Raw genomic sequence first — 20,182 nt, 5'->3', positions numbered from 1 at the left:
TCTCTCAGGAGTAAATAAATAAAATCGTTATAAATAAATAAGTAAGTAAATGCTTGAGCCCATTTATTTAAAAAAATTTACAACCAAGCTTGGAAGGACTGCACTAATTCTGAAAAAAAAAAAAAAAAAAAGAGGGGGGTCGGGGGGACACGCAAACACTTTACTATAATTACCCATCTACGAAACGCAAGGTGGAACATTTGTTCTATATGAAGATAACCAATCATAAGTAATTTCATGGCAGGGGTCCAGGAGAACTGTTGTAGCTCCTGTGTGTAAAAGCATCACATCCCTAATTCCACTTTCCTAATCGTTTCAAGTCCTCCAGACTTGCACCGGCAATCTGGTTTGTAGGAACAAGCAGCTGAATCCCCCCTGACCCCAGCACAGCACTGCAAACTCCTGGTAGCTGACTTCCCTCTTGGTGCAATTAATTGTCGATTCTGGCATGAAAACCAAAAACGCAGTAGCCTGCCACCTTGTGGAAATAACAGGCAACAACACCTCATGTGGAGGATGAGCATAGTTCTCTTAAGAGAATAATCTAGGTATTGCTGAAGAAAAGAGTATTCAAATTTACTTCATAAATCAATCGGTACTAATAAAAGAAGGCATCTTTTAAGTTTTTGGCACTGGATTCATCCTTTGTCAAGAGACATAATTCTATGTGTGCATACACGCTTCATCCTTGGCCAAGAAATATAATTTTATGTGCACGTACGCATGAACACACTCAAGTCCAAATGGGACATCGCTTGCTGCGATACCATAATCAGCCAACCTGGCTTCACATTTTGCTATTTCACTCACTTCTGTTTGCAAAGATGGCACAAGGCACGGGTCTTACCGTTTCACTACCAGCTTTAGGGTTTTATGAGACCCCTTCACCAGGCAAATCGCTTCCTGTCTAAACCCTGAGAGTCCGATGTCGTTGATGCCGACGATCTCATCCCCAGCCAGTAACTTGTCCACCGCCGCAGCTTTACTTCCTTCTTCAATCTGCAACAAAGAGGCATGTCCCATGAGCTTCCAAACGAGCAAAGCAAGTGCCCAGAACTCAGCCAGAAACAACACGCCTGTGACATGTGTTGCCCACAGGTTCTAGGACCACCTGCAGGATCAGCCAGGACCCTTCCTGGGCTCTGAGGCCGCATGATTCCTATTTGGGAACAAGGGGCCTCACCCGGGGCCACCTCTGCACGAACGAGGGCTACTATTCACCGAGGGAATAGGGAAGAGCATGAGCACTCACAAACAACACAACCCTAAACAGTGGAGCCAAAGGCACAGGTTGGTTTTCTCCATCTCCTTTATCCAAACAGTAATGATACATTTTTTTGTTAAATTACTATTTCTCATACATGAATCCCATAACTAGGTTTTTGCAATTGCTTTATTGAGATAGAATTCAAATACCACAAAACTCATCCATCTAAATATACAAGGGAATGGCTATTTAGTATATTCGCAGAACTGTGCAAGCACGACATCCCATTTCAGGACACTTCCCCGAGCCTAGAAGAAACCCAGTAGCCATGGGTGGTCATTTCCTGATCCCTTCCATCCCGGCACCCACTAACCTACTCCCTTCGCTATGCATTTGCCTCTACTGTACGGCTCATATAAAAAGAATCCTATGATACACAGCATTTGTGACTGGCTTCCTTCAATCAGCATAATGTTTCAAGGCTCAACCGTGTTGCGGCACCTGTCAGTACATTATTCCTTTTTATGGCTGAACGATACTCCGTTGTATGGAATACCACGTTTTATTGATCCACTCCTCCATTGCTAGATACTGGAGTTTTTACTGTCCAGCTATTATGCTGCTATGAACCCTGGTGCTCAAGTTTCTGTGTGACATATGTCTTTATTTCCCGTGGGTATGCACCTAGGAATGACCGTGCTGGGTCATATGGCAACTGCGGTGAACACCTGGAGGAGGCGCTGGGCGGTTTGCTAGCGTCCTGTGTGTGAAGGTTCTAAATCCTCCACATCCCTGCCTAACACTTAGCAATTTCTTTGATTAAAGTCCTACTTAGGGATCCCTGGGTGGCGCAGTGGTTTAGCGCCTGCCTTTGGCCCAGGGCGCGATCCTGGAGACCTGGGATCGAATCCCACATCGGGCTCCCGGTGCATGGAGCCTGCTTCTCCCTCTGCCTGTGTCTCTGCCTCTCTCTCTCTCTCTCACTGTGTGCCTATCATAAATAAATAAAAAAATAAAAATTTAAAAAAAAAAAAAAAAAAAGTCCTACTTAGATTATGCCACACTGTGCCTATTAAGGTATTCACGACTCCGTGCCAAACACAGATGTATGTAAAGCTTGTTTGTATATGACCCATTTGATGATAACTTTAATCCTGGGACATCTTGAACTTTAATCCTAGTTTTTCCTGTATAGTAATAATCAACTCGGCAGCAACTAACCCAGCCTTTCTGTACTAGTGCCTGGCAACCTATGGCCCATGAGCAGCCAGCTGTGCCTTTTTTTTTTTTTTTTTTGGTAAATAAAATTTTACTGGAATATAACCACACCCACTTGTTTACATACATACTGCTACAGGACAGAATTGAGTATTTTGGCCCACAAAACCAAAAATATTTACTACTTGGCTTGTTACAAAAAAAAGTTTGCCAACCCCAGTTTTATACCAGGAAGCTATTATCTTTACTAACTGCTAGGAAAACTAGTGAAAAAAGTTAACAGTTCTGAGCTGTGTACAGTCTGAAAGTTCACAGCTCGACTGTTTGCCATGACTAACTTGAGAATGACTTCTAAAGTCCTCACAAAGCGCTAGAGCAGTACGTTTTTCCTATGTAGCTAAAGAGCTGGGTACTAAGCAATGACCATGGCTCAGTTCTGCAAGTGCCTGGTATTTTCCTAAAACCTCCACCTAGATTCACGGACAGCCAAACTCTTCGGTTGACAAGGCAATTACTCATTGCAAGTCAACACCATAAACAAAATTAAACAACTACTCCTAACGGAATGGACTGCTTCATGGTTTTGTTAATAACTGGTTTCAAAAGTCTAGACAATTTTATCCCAACATAATAACAGAGAGATTGCAAGTAAGTTTCCACCCGCCCAAGATGACAGCCTCAGCCATGTACAGTCAAGGTGCATGTTACATGCACTGGAGAGACATGCCCCATGGGAGAGGCCCAGAGGCTGTGCCAGTGGACGGTGCAAGGAGGGGAGGCTCTCGGGGAAAGGAAAGATCCCCCCATCCCAGCAGGAGGTATTTAAGGACTAAGGGGTGGGGAGATGTCAGGAGGCAGCCAAGACCGAAGACAGACCCATTGGCAGATAACCACAGAGAATACAACCTTGGGTCCCCAGTGATTCAAGCTTTGGTAGAAGAGGGACCAGGTGAAAGGGCAGGAGATAGAAGAGGAAGAGTGAGTATCGCAGAGGCCACCAGCACCAAAGTACACACCGCCAAGGATGGTGGGTGAGACTGGTGGTATGGGGAAGGCTCCCAGGGAAAGCTTATCAGCGCCCCAGCTGGGGTGACTACCTGAGCCAGCAGCATCGTGGTGGCTGGGCTCAAGAGCAGCACTTGCCTCCCCTCCTGCCCCCCCCAACCCCGACCCACGGGCTGCCAACTCTCCAGGCACGTGGCAGTCCTCCAAGGAGTGCCTGGATCTGTTTCATCTCCTCCCAGCCCACCTCTCAAGCACCAGGTATACAATTTTAAGGGCAAAATCTAGAATACAGAAAGACTATATGCAGATAGTACCTTGGGTCTGTACCTCGTAACTCCTGCCTAAATACTAGTCGTTAAATGCTTCGGTGGTGTTGAGTACAAAAAAGCCGCCACGTGGTGAGATTAGAGTTTGTATTTACTCTCTTAATAAGTATCTACTAAATAACTACTATGCACAAAACCTGCTAGATATTGTGAGGGGGGAAGGTGGGTCTTGCAAGATATAGTTCCTGCCTTGAAGACATTTCTAGGCTTGATGAACCAACACTTCTCAAACTGTAATGTGCAGACAAGTCTCCCAGGATTTAAAATGCAGATCTGATTCAGCAGTCCCATAGTTGGGCCCGAGCTTCTGCATTTAAAAAAAAGATTTAATTAATTAATTAATTTTAATTAATTAATGGATTTTCAATTAATTAATTAGAGACAGAGAGCGCATGTGTGCAAGGAGCAGAGGGAGAAGGAGAAGCAAGGCTCCCTGATGAGGAGGGAAGCTCAATCCCAGGACCCTGAGGTCATGACCGGAGCTGAAGACAGACACTTCACCGACTGTGCCACCCAGGCGCCCCTCAGCTTCTGCATTCCTGAGACATCTTTAAAAAGCTCCCAGGAGATCAGACTGTGCTTTGCAATGTAGAGATATGAGGGATGTAGAAATGAAGTACAAGATGAGTAAGAACTATGTTTGCCCTCTTTGGGTATGGATGCTCTAAAAAGATTTTCAGAGCCCGAGGCCTTTGGTATAGCCTTAAAGGAATGCAGGCTCTGGAGACACATCAGAATATATAAGGGACACGTATGGCAAATGAAGCAACAGAATACGAAAGGGCCCCCAAACGGACAGGCACGGGGTACTTGATCCCGAGTGCTGTGTGGGCTAAAGGAGCCCTGGCATGTTTGTGCAGAGGAAGGGCTCATTTCAGGCGGTGCCCTCTGGAGGACAGAGGGCAGGGAAGTGCTGCATCCAACATGCCACCGCTCAGTGCTGCATCGGCAAGTATCCACGCACATGGGTGCACCGCTGCTAGAAAGCGTAACCACCGACGAGGTGGACTTTGCTCATTTCTGATCGCAAACTGCATCGGAGAAGACATCTAGGTAATGTGGGAAAGCCTAGGAGTTCCAAGACATGGAAAATCGGGATGCAGATGAGGAGGCAAGGTACAGATGGAGGCTTTTCACAACTCTGGAGGGCCCAGGGACTCCAGAGCCTTCCAGCTTCCTGACATCTAGGGGCAGGTCTTTTCCTTCCAGACTCCCTGTCTTCAGTAACTTTTCTAGACTCTCAGACATCCCACCTGCTTCAAAGTCCACAGAAGTCTTTTCTATCTGTATGTATTCCACGGCCACAAACCCTTAACAATTCTGTTTCCTTATTTGCTGATATTTACAAGGAAAACAAAACTTAACCCGGAACACACATGCCACTGATTTCAGCCAACAACGTACTTTTTAAGTCTAACGTCACAAACTTCCAAATTCAAAGCTTAGGTGAAGCGTAATAAATCTGTTCTCAACAATTTCTAGCTCAAACTGCCTGCTGTGCACCTTATTCATAATGGAAGATCAGTGCTTTCTCCCTGAAGAGACACTCTCATGACTGAACATAAACATACAACTTATTCACGTTAAAGAGTTGATGAGATGGACCTCTTAAGTACACGTTGATAAAAGAGGTTTCTCCCTTAAGCGTATACGTGCTCCATGTTATCATTTTGAGAAATCTGCTGCAGAATAAAGCAGCAAAGGAAAACCACGCACATGGGTATATACGCTTATCTCATTTAAGACATTTAAATGTCCACCTCTATGAATGTAGCTGATTTTCTGGGATTTTCAGCTCTACCACCAATGGAAACATGGTGGTAAATGGGAGTCCAAGTCCCACGATGACTGAATGAGGAGGAAGACATGGGACAGGACCACAAGCTGATAGGGCGTCTAACTTAGAAATATACTCTGGCCTGCATTTTGAATGGTGTTCAGAAATGCACATTTACAAAGTACGATTCATTCTGTCACTGATTTCTCAGGATAGAATTTTGTTTTTGCCTTTAAACAGTTGCATATTCCAAGTGGAAACAACTCAAATGTCCATCAAGAAGTAACATGGACAATGAAATGTGGTCCACCCACACAATGGAATGTTAGCCTTAAAAAGGAAGGACTTTCTGACACCTGCTACCACATGGATGGATCCTTAGGATGTGATGCGCTGTGAAATACGCCATCACGGGAAGTGGGACTGTAGGATTCTGCTCGCATGGGAGGCAAGTAGAAGAGGCAACTTCATAGACACAGGACATAAAATAAAGGTTAGGAGGGGTTGGGGGTAGGGGAGGAATCATAGTTTCGTGGGTACAGAGTTTAGGTTTGGGAAGATGAAAAGTTCTGGCAACGGTTAAGTGTTGGTAGTCAATACCACCAAGTCACACGCTCTAAAGTGGCTAAAGTGGGAAGTTTCATGTTATGTATGGTTAGCATAATCACACACTCCGGAGCATCTGACAAGAAAAGGATTCTGACCCACTAGAAGAGTGAGGGGGGTGTCTTCCCTACAGTGACTGCCTCTGAATTTGAGTATTACAAGACAGTCTTGAGGCAAAATCTCTATGAGGAACGCCCTGCAGGGTCTTGGGACAGTTGCTGAGGGCAGCAGGTCCCAGAGGGGACCCATGACCAGTGTCTGGCTCAGCTACTACTTGCTGGGTTTTTCAGCCTCATTCCCACAAGCCCTTCAGTGAACAAGTTCTGTGAGGCTCTGGTGAAGCAACATCATCTACTCTGGCTGCACCACGGACATGCACATCGTGTTCCTTCTCATCTGCAAAGACTCCCGAAGTTCGTCATCTCTAAATGAAGACTGCATTGCAGAGCATCCTTTGGCCTTGTCCTAGCCACACTGCACCTACGCTTCCCAGAAACAACAGGTCTGTGTTTGGGAGATAAAGTAGCTGGGGGCAGCCCGGGGGGCTTGGTGGTTTGGCGCTGCCTTCGGCCCAGGGTGTGATCCCGGGGACCCGGGGTCGAGTCCTGCATCGGGCTCCCCACAGGGAGTCTGCTTCTCCCTCTGCCTGTGTCTCTGCCTCTCTCTCTCTCTCTGTCTCTCATGAATAAATAAAATCTTAAAAAAAAAATTGGCTGGGTTTTTAGGCCCCCCACCCCTTGGCTTCCTTGCCAAGAGAAAATTTCTCTCTGATATTCATTGAGCTTATGCGGAGAGTAGCTCTAAAGCCAAAAAGCAGCTCTGAAAACTTCCACTCTACTTGCCACCCCCGACGGCCCCCGACGGCTCCCATGGGGCAGGACTAATCAGGCTTGGAGTGGGCAAAGGAGAAACCCGAAGCCTGCACTGGCGGAGGCAAGCGTGCTGCCCGCCCACATCTCACAGCTTCCAGCACAGGCGACGTGGATGATCACTCCGGCGTGGGCCTTCGCCCTGCTCAGCCACAGTCACAGCTGCCGACGTCTGCAGATCGTGGGGGCCACCAACAGGGCGCGGCTGCCCGACAGCAGGCGGGGAACATTCCCGATGTCACCGCTCACCTCGGAGGAGTCCCTGTGCGAAGTGGCTGGCGGGCAGGGACAAATCCTTCCACGCCCACGGGGCACGCCCTCGTGCCACGCTGTTCACGCGTACAGACCGAGAGCCCCAGGTGCCCAGGCCAGTCCACGGGCCCCGCCTTGTCAACTCAGGCCCTCCACACGGGCTCATGCCTGCAGCCCCAGCGAGAGCCAGATGTCCCGCGCTGCGCAGAACGTCTCACTGTCGTCGTGGAAATGTTTTGGATGGAAACAGCAGGGAGGGGCACAGGTAATGAGTCTTTTTGGAACGAAGGTGTCCTACTTCAGTGAACGACGTTACAGCTGATCAAGAATGAGGGCCCAGGAAGGCAAAAGGATCTTGTCCGGTAGCGGATCGAAAGGGATCTCCTCCAGCCCAGCGGGAACGTGAGCGGCAACGTTCACCTCTGTGTCCAGGGAGGAAATGAGGTCTCCCGATTAGGAAGGGCCCCGAACACAGCTTGAAAGGAGGAGCGTGGATGGGGGAGGACATTCCTGACGTGAAGTCAGGGGCAGAGGCAGGAAGCCCGGGCACGTCAAAGGAATGTCCACCGGGCAGGGTGCAGAGCTCTCACGGGGAGTGTTTGAAGATAAGGGCAGAAAGGGGAAGATGAGGAACTTGACCATGAATCAGAATCTGCACAATATCCTGGAGGCAGTGGGGGCCCAGGGAAGGTAGGCATGGAAGCAGGGAAGTGACATTATTCAAGCAAATACTTCTGTAAGACTCTTCTTGCAGGTAGAGGCAAAATGAATTTCTCCTAAGAACAAAGTGGCAAGGAAGGAGATCCTGAACTCCATCTTGACACTGGACCGAAACGAGGGCTCAAAGCAACACAGGGCAGAGAAAGGACCAAATGCAAGGACTCCAGAGGCTGTGAGGGAAGACTTAACAATGTGGTCAGAGATGAACACGATGCACCAAAAGATAGAGGCTGGTGGTGCCGAGCTGTTGAGCTCCAGTGATTCAGAAAATCACAAAGGCCAGGGATCAAAATGAAAGAGCATTAAGCCCAAGGTCCTATTTCAAAGGCCATGAATCACACCTGCCATTTATCAGTTCTATCTCAAGAAGGCTTCACTGTCCAGACAAGAGGCACTCCGTGACAAAGTGTGCGTGTTGTTAGACAGGAAAATCCCTGAAGTTACCACTTCAGTCGGCTTCATTTGACTGTTTTACTCATTCTCCTCGAGCCCTGTTCCTTCAGAAAGGAAAGCTGACTCAGTCAGGGGAAGTTTCAAGTTGTGAAATAATCTGCGTGTGTATCTTTGGTGACAGAGAAGTCCACTGAAAACTGGAAACTTCCACCTACAGGTGTTGAGACTTTACCAAGGAATAATTCCTGGCCCCCCGTGGCAGGAGGAGCTACACCAGCCAGGCAGCACAGCTTCCAGAAGGCTCTTTCTTTCCAGCATCCCAGCACCGACTGGCACCCTCTCCATTGCCAAGATATGTAACAGAAGGTCAACTCAGGTGGAGGGGCTATGAGGGAGCCCCAGAGGAGAGCCACAAGTGGTTGGCTAAAACCTGCTCCTGCAGAAGTGGAAAGGAAGCAGGAAGTCATCAAACAAAACAGTGCAAACAGAAGGGAAAACACGGTGAAGGGGCTAATGGAGAACCTGAAGATTTACCTGCAGAAAATGGAGAAACTAAAGACTGAGCAGAGTCCAGCCTCTCGAGAAGCAGAGGAGAAGGAAGCCTAGTTCTAAGATCACATGCCGTGTCTTACTGTTGGGCCCTGTCTCCTAGCACAATCCATAGGAAGATTTCATCACTGTTTTGGAAATGTAAGCTTTTCAGTAGCTCCAGAAATATTTTTTTTTAAGGATTTCTTTATTGAGAGAGGAAGAGAGAGATTGAGAGCACAAGCAGGGGGAGCTGCAGGCAGAGGGAGAGGGAGAAGCAGACTCCTCATTGAGCAGGGAGCCCGATGTGAGACTCGATCCCAGGCCCTTGAGATCAGGACTTGATCCAAAAGTAGATGTTTAATCTACTGAGCCACCCAGATGCCCCCTGCCCTTTTTGCAAGAGGTAAAATAATTTGCTGGTTATTTTTTGATACAACCAGAAAAGTGTGGGATATTGAATTCCAGGAGGCTCTGGTTGTCTGGGGGTTAGCTTGACATTCCATGGGTGGGGGGAGCAATTTTTATAGCCAATACAAGGCATGCTACATGGCACTTTGGAGTCATGGCCTTGTCGTTAACGTGCCTTGAATATTGAAAGTTACCTCCGTCCCCACATTTCTTAAAGAAAGCAGTTCCTTGATCCTAGCTCTCATAGTCCCTGAGCATGCTAGTCCCATTTCCCTAAATATTTTTTTAAATTTTATTTATTTATTTATTCATGAAAGACAGAGAGAGAGAGAGACAGAGAGAGAGACAGAGAGGCAGAGACACAGGCAGAGGGAGAAGCAGACTCCATGCAGGGAGCCCAGCGTGGGACTCGATCCAGGGTCTCCAGGATCACGCCCTGGGCTGAAGGCAGGCGCTAAACCGCTGAGCCACCCGGGCTGCCCTCCCTAAATATTTTGTGATAGTGCCTTGAAAACCTGAAAATCTAAACAATGTTTAGATTGTGAATTGTGAATAAGTGGGATCTGTGATTGAACAGATCATCAACACAGAAGACACTGGTACTTATATCCTCTTAAGGAAAATTTGCTCCACGTTTTAAGCTGGAAAGTCACCAGAATAACAGTTTAGAAAAGAATCAGACTCCATCTTTCTAGATTTTTTTTTAAGATTTATTTATTTATTTATTTATGATAAACACACGGGGGGGGGGGGCAGAGACACAGGAGGAGGGAGAAGCAGGCTCCATGCTGAGAGCCCGATGTGGGACTTGGTCCCGGGACTCCAGGATTGTGCCCTGGACCAAAGGCTAAACCACTGAGCCACCCAGGGACCCCCGATTTTTCTAGATCTTTGGTATCTATGTTAAAAACTATACAAAATGAAGTGTCTGTGTACAGATGGAAACCACCAATAAGGGGCACCTGGGTGGCTCAGTTGGTTAAGCATCTGCCTTGAGCTCAGGTCATGATCCAGGGTCCTGAGATCAAGCCCCACACTGGGCTCCCAGCTCAGCAGGGGATCTGCTTCTCCCTCTCCCTCAGCCTGCTGCTTCCCCTGCTTGTTCTCTGTCAAATAAATAAATACATTCTTTAAAAAAAAAAAAAAGGAAACCACCAATAAAATCTCACTGGTAGGGCAGCCTGGGTGGCTCGGCGGTTTGGTGCTGAGTGAAGAGACTAAATGATGCCCCCCCAAAACTAATCAAATAATCCACAATCCTCCTCATAGTTCACCAAACCTCATAGCTTTGGACTCTGGTGAGCAAGTTGGTGTCTAGTCCAAGGCTTTAAGGAACAGGAGAGTCTGCTCTGAAGATTCTCACACACTCCTTTCAGCCTAAGAGGAGTGTTTATCACACGAGGCCCTATAACAAAGAAAGGCAGATGCAGCCTGGAGAAAGAGACCATGGCAGCTTAATGGACAGAACCAGGCCAATGAGATGTATGGAAGGAAGAGACAACTGGGTGACGTGCTCATGTGCAAAAGGGGGCAAATGGCCAACAAAAATGTCAAGGGAGAAGTCAACCAGAAGAGGAAGACAAGATTTGGAGGCTGCGGAGGCTGCAATTGGCAGCTAGAGGTCTAAACAGAAGAAGGGAGGACAGCTCAAGGAGGAACAGGGAAGGGGGGTGTTTGCATCAGGCAGTCGGGAGTGGCAGCTCAGAAGCCAGGCCAGCTGGATGAGGGACCAACGGAGAAGCATTCATTCTGAGTCAAGGCATAGCTGTCTGCCTAGTGCAGGATAAGGCCTGAGGTATGTGCCCCCCTCCAGATGAGGCAAAGGTCTAGGGCGCCAGGGCTGCCAAGCCCTGATCACCATATCATCACTGCACCCCAGGGCACACAGGCCAACCCATGAAAGGGATGGTTTCTGGAAAGCAACATTCAGGGAGCATTTTCTTGGTCTCTTTTCTTACTTACTTACTTACTTACTTACTTATTTATTTATTTATTTATTTATTTATTTATTTAATAAAATATTTTATCCATTCATTCATGAGAGACACAGGGAGGGAGGCAGAGAGAAAAGCAGGCTCCCTGCAGGGAGCCCGAAGCGAGACTCGATCCCAGGACCCTGGGATCACGCCCTAAGCCGAAGGCAGCCGCTCAACCGCTGAGCCCCCCAGGCGCCCTGGGAGCATTTTCTAACCCGCACTGTACATCAGGGAGGTCGCAAGCCAGGAGACACAGGGTTTGTCTACGATGGATCCCAACAGTATGCCAGTGAGCGATGTATGCTACGTGCCCTCCCCGGCCCCATGGGGAGGTACTGTGGTGGGACCCTGAGAACATCCCTCCTTTGCTGCCTGGCACCGCGGCCAAGCCCTGGCAGTGGAGGGAGAGGAGGCAGGGGCGCGAGGACAGGCCTGCTCCCGTGGATGGGGCCGGCAGCGTGGTGGCTTCCTGGCAAGCGCCCCCGGCCCAGGCCAGCGGGCAGCTTCGGGGGATGTTGGCAGCAGCGCCTGCGCCCCTTCCCGGGGGCCCCTGCACCCTGCCAGCTCCCTGGGGCGCGTCCTGCTCCGTAGCTCCCAGTCTTGGGGTGGCCGCTGCCCCAGGTCCTCCTTCCTTAGCTCATCTGCCTCAGTCCTGGGAGCGGGGCCGCTCCTTAGAGCCGCTACCATGCCTGCTTGCTTGCTTTCACAGATTGTATTCGCTTATTTGAGAGAGAGAGAGAGAGAGAGAGAGAGAGAGAGAGAGAGAGAGAGGAAGAATACAAGTAGGGGGTGCAGCAGGCAGAGGCAAGCTCCTATAGAGCAGGGAGCCCGACATGGGACTCGATCCCAGGACCCTGAGATCATGACTTGAGCCCAAGGCAGATGCTTCACCGACTGCGGCCCTCAGGCGCCCCAACTGTGCATTCCTCAGAGTTCTCCTCACCTGTGACAGTTAGGAATAATTATTTGTCAATTTGAGTAATTATCTGTTAATTATGTTTTATGTTGGGGGCCAGCAAACCTTTCTATAAAGAACCATACAATAATAAGTGTTTTGGGCTTTCTGGGCCTTACAGTCTATGGCGAGTGCCCAACCTTACCCAACCGACAAAACATAGAATGCTCTCTTGGTATCTGGCCAGTGTGCTGAACGCTGCTTTATATTGTTTCCTGCTCAAATTACTGTATGGTTTGTCTCCTAACCAGACCTTGACAGACAGAAAATCCAGGGGTCAAGTGCAGTAAGAGACATGCACGGGGTCCTAGCAGCAAATTATATAATGGTGTGGGTGGGGAGTGGGGGAGATGATGAACATTAGGGAAGGCTTCAAACAGGTGAGGGGCACCTTGCTGGCTCACTTGGTGGAGTATGACTTTTGATCTCAGGGTTGTGAGTCTGAGTCCCACACTGCATGTAGAGATTACTTAAAAATTAAATCTTAGGGGCTCCTGGGTGGCTCAGTTGGTTGGGTGTGATCATGAGATCGGGGTCCTGGGATTGAGCCCCACATCAGGCTCCCTGCTCAGAAGGGAGTCAGCTTCTCCCTCTCCCTCTCCTCCTCCTCCCTTCACTGGTGCTCTCTCTCTCTCAACTAAATAAATAAAATCTTTTAAAAAAATAATCTTAAGAATTTTTTTTAAAAGATGAGGTGTGAGATCTAGTACTTAAGACTTGCCTCCACCACTTACTTAACTACTTGATTTAGAGAAGGTCCCTTATTTTTGTCTGTTCTGTCACCTAAAACTTTTTTCAAAATATTTTACAAACTCTAAAGTATTAAGCAAGCATATTCACAAATTATATCAATTTATAATTTGTTGGTGTACAAGGTGGGACTACGGGGCTAGGCTTCCAGACTCAAGTTCAGTGACAAATGATCCCCTTCTGGATTTTAACTGGAGGAAGCAAGGCTGACATGGTGGCTGTGGCTGGGGAGAAAGCTTCATTTACAATGCTCCAAGCTATTTACTTAGGTAGAATGGTTTCTAAATCCTTTTACAAGGCTGTTTAGAAAAAAAAAAAATAATAATGAAGCTCAGTTAACCTAGACGCTATTGTTTAAAGTTTCCTCTTTTCCCGGTTTAGCTACTATAGCATTACAGAAAACTTTTGAAGTAGACAAAGTCACAATATATAAATGGGGTATTTTACAAGAATTTAGCCTAAGTGGATTATGCAGAACCCAGGCCACATCTCCCCCATTTAAAAAAGCCTGATTTAAGTGGTAGTGAAATTCTAAGGGTAAGACACAAACACCTCTCGAAACTACTCATGGTTTAAATACTGGAGATTTGTAATCAAGCAAAGGAGGAAAAAAAGGAACATGAGTTTCCCCAGGTGGCCCTTTGAATGTACGAAGTAAAAATCTGGTGTTTGAAGCTTAGGCATCAGTAGTGGGTCCTCTTGGTTAAAATGTGAACTGTATTTTCTAGAATCTCCATCTTCACTAGAAAGAACCTGCCCAAGACTGGGAGGCAGAAGCAATACAGCACCACTACTCTGTACTAGCAACAAGGGTCTCTAGAAGCTCACACTCAGCAAGGCAGGGACGTTGAGGGGCCCAGCAGGATCCAGCGTGTCTTCACATTCCATCACTGCACATGCCCTCCTTCACACTGTGGCCACGGGACCCACGCCCACAGGGCAATGCCAGGCTCAGGTCCACGGAGGGCTGGCCACACAGAGGGTCCTGCCTCTCTTGGGCTCCCCAGGCTGGATGCGCATGGATGCTCAGGGGCCCTCCGCGTCCCCAACCTGCCCTTGCAGACCTTCTCCCACAATTACAGAAGCTCTACCTCCTTCGGTGTATCTTCTTAGTCTGTGATACTCATGGAGTCTCTGTTCCTGGGTGCACCCTGTTTAGAAAGGAAGGGCCAGTGCTAGTGTGCATCACTGCTCTGAGCAGCCCATGACATGGACGGGAGCACAGCACCGCCCCACCAGCACTTCCTTTCAGTGCCCGAAAGGAAATGGGGGCCACCCGCACCTGTGTCACTGTGCTTACACACTCACAGTCTACCCTCTTAACTATGTTTAAGGTGTACAGTTCAGTAGTGTTAAGCATAACCACATTGTGAATAACAGATCTCTATAACTTCTTTATCCTGCACAACTGACACTATAGCTAAACAACGCCCCATTCCCCTTCTCCTCCAGTCCCTGGCAACCATCATTCTTTCTTTCCTTCCATGAATCTGACTACTCTAGACACCTTGTAGAAGTGGAATCATACAGCATTTGTCCTTTTGTCTGGTCCTAGCACTCAAGCTTCATCTGTGTCATAGCGCATGATTGGCTCAGCAGCCTTCCTTTCTAAGGCGGCATGATCATCCATTGCACATATGTGCCACCTTCTCTTTATTTTTCCATCTGTCACTAGACACGTGGGCTGCTTCCAGTACCCGCAACTCCTATAACCTAGGTGGATGTATAAATCGAGAGCACCACTTGGGAAGCCAGACTGCATAAGCTGTAAGTCAGAAATGTGCCTGTATGTTAACCAAATGACACATACGAGAATGTCCCTATCAGCATCATCTATAGCTCCAGCTCAAACTCTGGAACAACTCAGATGTCCAAAAAAGTAAAACATGGGACAGCCAAACACAGAATCTCATGTCACATTTGTCCACCTCAGCACTGCTGACATTTGGGGCTGGATGATTCTTTGTTACAGGGGGTTGTATTGGGCACAAAATGTTTGTTAGTAGCATTGCTGCTGTCCACCTACTAGATGCCAGTAGCATCCAGCATCCCAAGCTGTAACAACTAATAATGTGTCCAGATATTACTCAATGTCCCCTAAGGGACACATGCCAAAAAAAAAAAAATCATCTTTAGTTGAGAACCACTGGTCCAGAGAAAGTATTATCTGAGAAAAGCATTACAGCTCTCGTGAGCACACCCACACAAAGCAGGACACCTCCAAAATCTCATTTTTTAAAAAAGATTTTATTTATTCATGAAAGACACACACACACACAGAGGCAGAGACCCAGGCAGAGGGAGAAGCAGGCTTCATGCAGGGAGCCCGATGCAGGACTCGATCCCAGGACTCCAGGATCACGCCCTGGGCCGAAGGCAGACGCTTAACCTCTGAGCCATCCAGGCTGCCCCCTAAATCTCATTTTAACCTCCGGCCACGCAAAACACATCCACCAAGTCAAGAAGCAGGCAGCCTCACACAGAGAAGTCTGCGGTTGCTGGCAGCTATGTAGAAGGCCAACAGGGCCAGGTGGAGCCACTGTTTAATATAGCCCAGCATTATCATGCAAAACAGGCCTCGTTGTTCTGGGCACCATGAGGCCTGTCCCAACATCACACACCCCCAACTAAGAAGCCTTTGTTCTTTCTCTCCAGAGAAAATGGTCCTTGTCTGCAGGCTGTGTTGGCTGGGTCCCCTGCATTCACACCCCCAACCCCATCACTGACATGCACACATTGTACCTGGCTCGACACCACACAAGGCCCCTACTTCCTCTACCACAGGACCAGATGTGCTCCTCCTGGCCTCCCCAACATCCTGGGTGCACTGTTGACCACTGCTCTGGACCCTGTTTATGGTTCCCTGCTTGTGCTTCTAGCCCCACGGCAAGATTAGCACATCTTTGAGGACAAAGTCCAGGTGGTACCTTTGCTTAGTCCCTCCTGTACCAATGTCTCTTGCAAGGCAGTAGGTGACATTTCTGGAAAGGGTGAACAAAGAGGAAGAGAATCATCAAAGACCACAAGGTTTTTGTCTAAAGCCCTGCCTTTATCCTAGGACCATGGGAGGAAAACCCCAGCACTGTCTTGGTCTTTCAAGTCCGTCTTAGAAATCACAAGAGTGGTGTGGGACAAAAGCACCCCAAGCAGGCTCCCCATCAAGCCGCTCGGGCTCTGACCCTTCTCTCACAGATTCAGAAAACCAACGGTGGGAGCACTGCTGCACCGGTTACACAGCGATGACTGCAATGACTTAGTTTTGCCATTTTCAAAGTAGAAAAGCAATCTGAAAGAGCTGATAGGCAGTCACGAAACAGGAAAAGGAACTGCTGGACATCAGAACAAAGTGTCCCTGCTTTTCAGAACACACGGCTGTTTATTTTTAATGGACGTCCCCAGCCTACTGCCATTTCAAAGAAACAGTGCTTGTTCCTTGAGATAACGCTGCCGCTGTGCAATACAAGACAGGCGCTGCTCAGAGGGAACTTGGCCAAAGTTACATTCACCTTTCCTTTGAGTAAACTCACGGTTCCCCTCAAGCCTCCGTCTTTTTACACAGTAAAATATGGATGATCTCATCCATCACAAGGAGTGTCTGTCTTTCTGAAAAACTCTTCTCAGTGTCTGTGTCTGTGTCCTCCCCAAATTCATATGTGGAGACGTAATCCCCAGTGGGATATTTCACGGTGGGGCCTTTGGAGAGGATGAGATCATGAGGGCGCAGCTCTCAGGCCTGGGATTAGGGCTCTTCCACAAGAGACCCCATAGTGCTACCTCAGCCCTTTATACACCAGGAAGGGGGATCTCACCACACACAGGAGTTGCCACCACGTGGATCTTAGACTTCTGGCCTCCAGAACTGCGAGACATAACTATTGGCTTATCACCTGCCCAGTCTGGGTATCTTTGGTACAGGAGCCCGGAAAAAAATGACAACAGCGGTCAGAGGTTCAGCCCAGAGCCTCGCTGAGCAAGGTGGGGAGAACATGCAGCTCTGGGTTGCACACCAAGTGCCCATTAGGCTGAGAAGGGGCCGTGCGTACAGAAGATGCAGCTCTTACGATGGTGCCAGTAGGGAAGTGGCAGGTGCTCCCTCCGAAGATGCACCTGCTACCCAGAGTTAACCATGGGCAGCTCTGACAAAATCAGCACTCAATGGGAGCAGATCTGGTTTTTTTCCCCTAAAGCTGACCATCTGGATTTTTATGAGTACTTTCCTTAGGTCTTCAAAGGCTGGCAGTCCTTGGCTTTTAAAAACAATATAAAAAAAAAAAATCATGCCAGAAGGTCACATACACGTAAGCTCCAATGGCAGCTTCCGGTTTGGGTAATTCCTGTCCTACTCTGTCACACACACCTCCTCCTCTGTGTCAGAATCCGTGGCAATCACGCAGGAGCCCTACACACTCAGGCAGTCTTCTGAACATCTCTGCACCAGGGACTGTGCTGGTGTGCCTACCTGTGTGTCCTCTTTCAGCCTCTCTCAAGTCCCAAGTTCTACAGGTGTGATTGCATCTTTTAGGTGATGTTGTCCCATCATTGCTAACCTAAGACAGTCTCTGATGGCCAGTAGCCCTGCTCTCCCCAGAGTTGGAATCTGCCCCAGGAGGGGACAGCCACAGTCCCCGCAGGGAGGACGGTCGTGCAGCAGTTCTGACAGAGGGTATGGAAGCAGGTGTCAGCTGGAGGCTGCAACAGAGGGCAGAAACATCTGGTGCCTCTGAGAATGCACACACGTGCCCACAGATGTTGTGCAAGCACAGAGAAAGACCTAGAGTCTCGGAGCCCAGGAAGTGGACAGCCATGGGCCAGAGCCAGCTATACACCAGAGCTGAGTGTCCAGCACAGCAAACTCAACCATCTAGGTTGTCTGTGCTCCCTTGAAGTGCCTGGGGTGAAGTCCTTAGAAAACCAGGACAATTCACCCAGCAGACATGGATGCTTTCGAATGAGTCACAATTCTTTACAAATCCAGATCATTTTCCTTTGTTGTAACTTGAAAATCAACAAATGGAATAGGTCTAAAGAACAAAACATTTTTTTAAAAATCACAATAGCTAACGGTATTGAGGGGCATAATTTATTATGTCTGAGAAACAGGCTAAGAAAACCTATAATGTCTTGGTTATTGATGTTTGCATTTAAGAGTAAGACATACTGCATCTGCCCTAAAAAAAGAAAAAAAAATCTAGCAGGTATGAGGAGTCATTACAGTTCTCTTCATCTAAAGCTTGTACTCCTTGCTGGCAAAGAATAATGATATAAAGCACTGTAAAAAAATTAATAATCAGCACACACACAGACATATATAAAAACCCTTGGAGCAGAAGAGGGGTTGATATTTATAAAATCTAATTGTTTAAATGCAATGGGACTGCATGAAAACAGGTTTTTATTACACTAAACACATTCCTCATCTCATTAGTAATATTACTTCTCCACAGTGAACTGAAGTTAGAATCAAACCAAAATAGCCAAACTATTATCTAACTTGGAACTCTTCTTGGTCACGAAAAAGAAAAACACTGAAGATTGAAGTTCCTCCAATCATAACGAGACTGCACAAAAATCAGAAAGCCTTTGCTGACTTTTTCCAGCAGCCAATTTGTGCAGGCTAAGTCTTCAATCCCTAATGTTGTTTATTTCTCCTGAGTTCATTCACAGCTTTGGGGGAAAAAAATGGAAATATTCTTAGGTCTTAAGAAAAAAAAATAGAGTCAATGTAAAAAGATGTAATTCTTCTAATCCAGCAGTGCCACAGCCAAGGAAGAGCAAACTCAGAGCGAGTTGGTTGTGGTGGTGGCAGGGGGTAGGAGGGCGTGGGGGCATGCAACCTTTCACCAGATGTCAGAATTTGCTTAGGCTGCCCACCTCTACTTTGTCCCAGGTTAAAGAGTGAATTATTTGCCATTTAATAAAACACACTGAGTTAATTTTATGTGCTTAGTTTATGATACGCAAAAGTGTGCAGAGGCAAGGCACAGAGAGGACAAGAGCCCACCACCCCCCTGGGGGTTGTGCACATGAAGGATGGATGGAGTCACCATTTCTTCTTGGGTCTGGGTGGTTTAACACAACATGGTACAGCTCAGCAAAGTCATGTTTTAAATCTGGCTGCAGCCTGGCTTCATTCTGTCTCTCGTGCTTCACCCAGTCCTTTAAGGATAAAATCTGTTGTAAAATATGTATTTGTTGGGCAGCCCTGGTGGTGCAGTGGTTTAGTGCCGCCTGCAGCCTGGGGTGTGATCCTGGAGACCCGGGATCGAGTTCTGCGTCGGGCTCCCTGCATGGAGCCTGCTTCTCCCTCTGCCTTTGTCTCTGCCTGTGTCTCTATGAATAAATAGATGAAATCTTTAAAAAAATATGTATTTGTCTATTAGGACTGATATAGGACTACTTGGGATTTTTAAATCACTGTTCAGAAAAGCAGGAAGGCAGCTTTCACCCATGACAAACTATAAAAAAGTTCCGCCCAAGGATCTGGAAAATAAAGTTAGCATAAGTAACACCACAGGTTGCAAATACAGTTAAAATATCCAATGGATGGGCAAAGTTCTTCTCACCGTACTTGACATTTAGGACAGAAGACAGAAATGCTGTTTTTTTCTCTTTATGAAAGAGTGACAGATTACAATTATGATTTTAAAATATCAAAATTTAAAACACAAGTAACAAAAAATAAAAAATAAAAAAAAATAAAAAAATAAAACACAAGTAACGGAAACATGGGGTATATTGGTGGCTCAGTCGGTGAAGCACCTGCCTTTGACTCGGGTCATGATCTCAGGGTCCTGGGATCGAGCCCCATGTCGGGCTCCCTGCTCAGGGGGTTCTTTGCTTCTCCCTCTCCCTCTGCCTTGTGCTGTCTTGCTCTCTGTCAAATATACAGATAAAGTCTTAAAAAAAAAAAGAAAAAGAAAAAGAAAAAATGAACAATGGAATGGGTCCTATCTGAAATTTAATAAAAGAATTTTCCCCGGAATCTCTAACCTAAATATGATGATTGCCACTAAGACTGCCATTTGTTTTATACCTATTCTTTACCACAGAGTTCTCAGTACACCACTGGAGACAAAGAGTGAAATGGTTCAGTATGAGGTTTTTCTAAATAAAAACAAACATATAAATATACCTAAGACTGAAGCATCATGTGAACACCTTCCTAACACCTATCATCAGGTTTTTTATT

At 47.2% G+C, this 20,182-nt stretch overlaps 1 protein-coding gene across 2 annotated transcripts in view; it reads right to left on the bottom strand.

The window, feature by feature from the left end:
* Positions 1-20,182, bottom strand: part of SHROOM2 (shroom family member 2) — a 143,062-nt gene that overhangs the window by 70,763 nt on the left and 52,117 nt on the right. For both annotated transcript variants that reach the window (XM_055337509.1, XM_055337508.1), the window contains exon 2: positions 848-999. In XM_055337509.1, the coding sequence (XP_055193484.1) occupies positions 848-999 (152 nt within the window). The remainder of the gene's footprint in view (positions 1-847; positions 1,000-20,182) is intronic.

The sequence above is a fragment of the Nyctereutes procyonoides genome, unplaced genomic scaffold, assembly GCF_905146905.1.
Source record: "Nyctereutes procyonoides isolate TBG_1078 unplaced genomic scaffold, NYPRO_anot_genome, whole genome shotgun sequence".
NCBI lineage: Eukaryota > Metazoa > Chordata > Mammalia > Carnivora > Canidae > Nyctereutes > Nyctereutes procyonoides.
The sequence above is the reverse complement of the archived record's forward strand: the minus strand, read 5'-3'. Positions and strand labels throughout refer to the sequence as shown.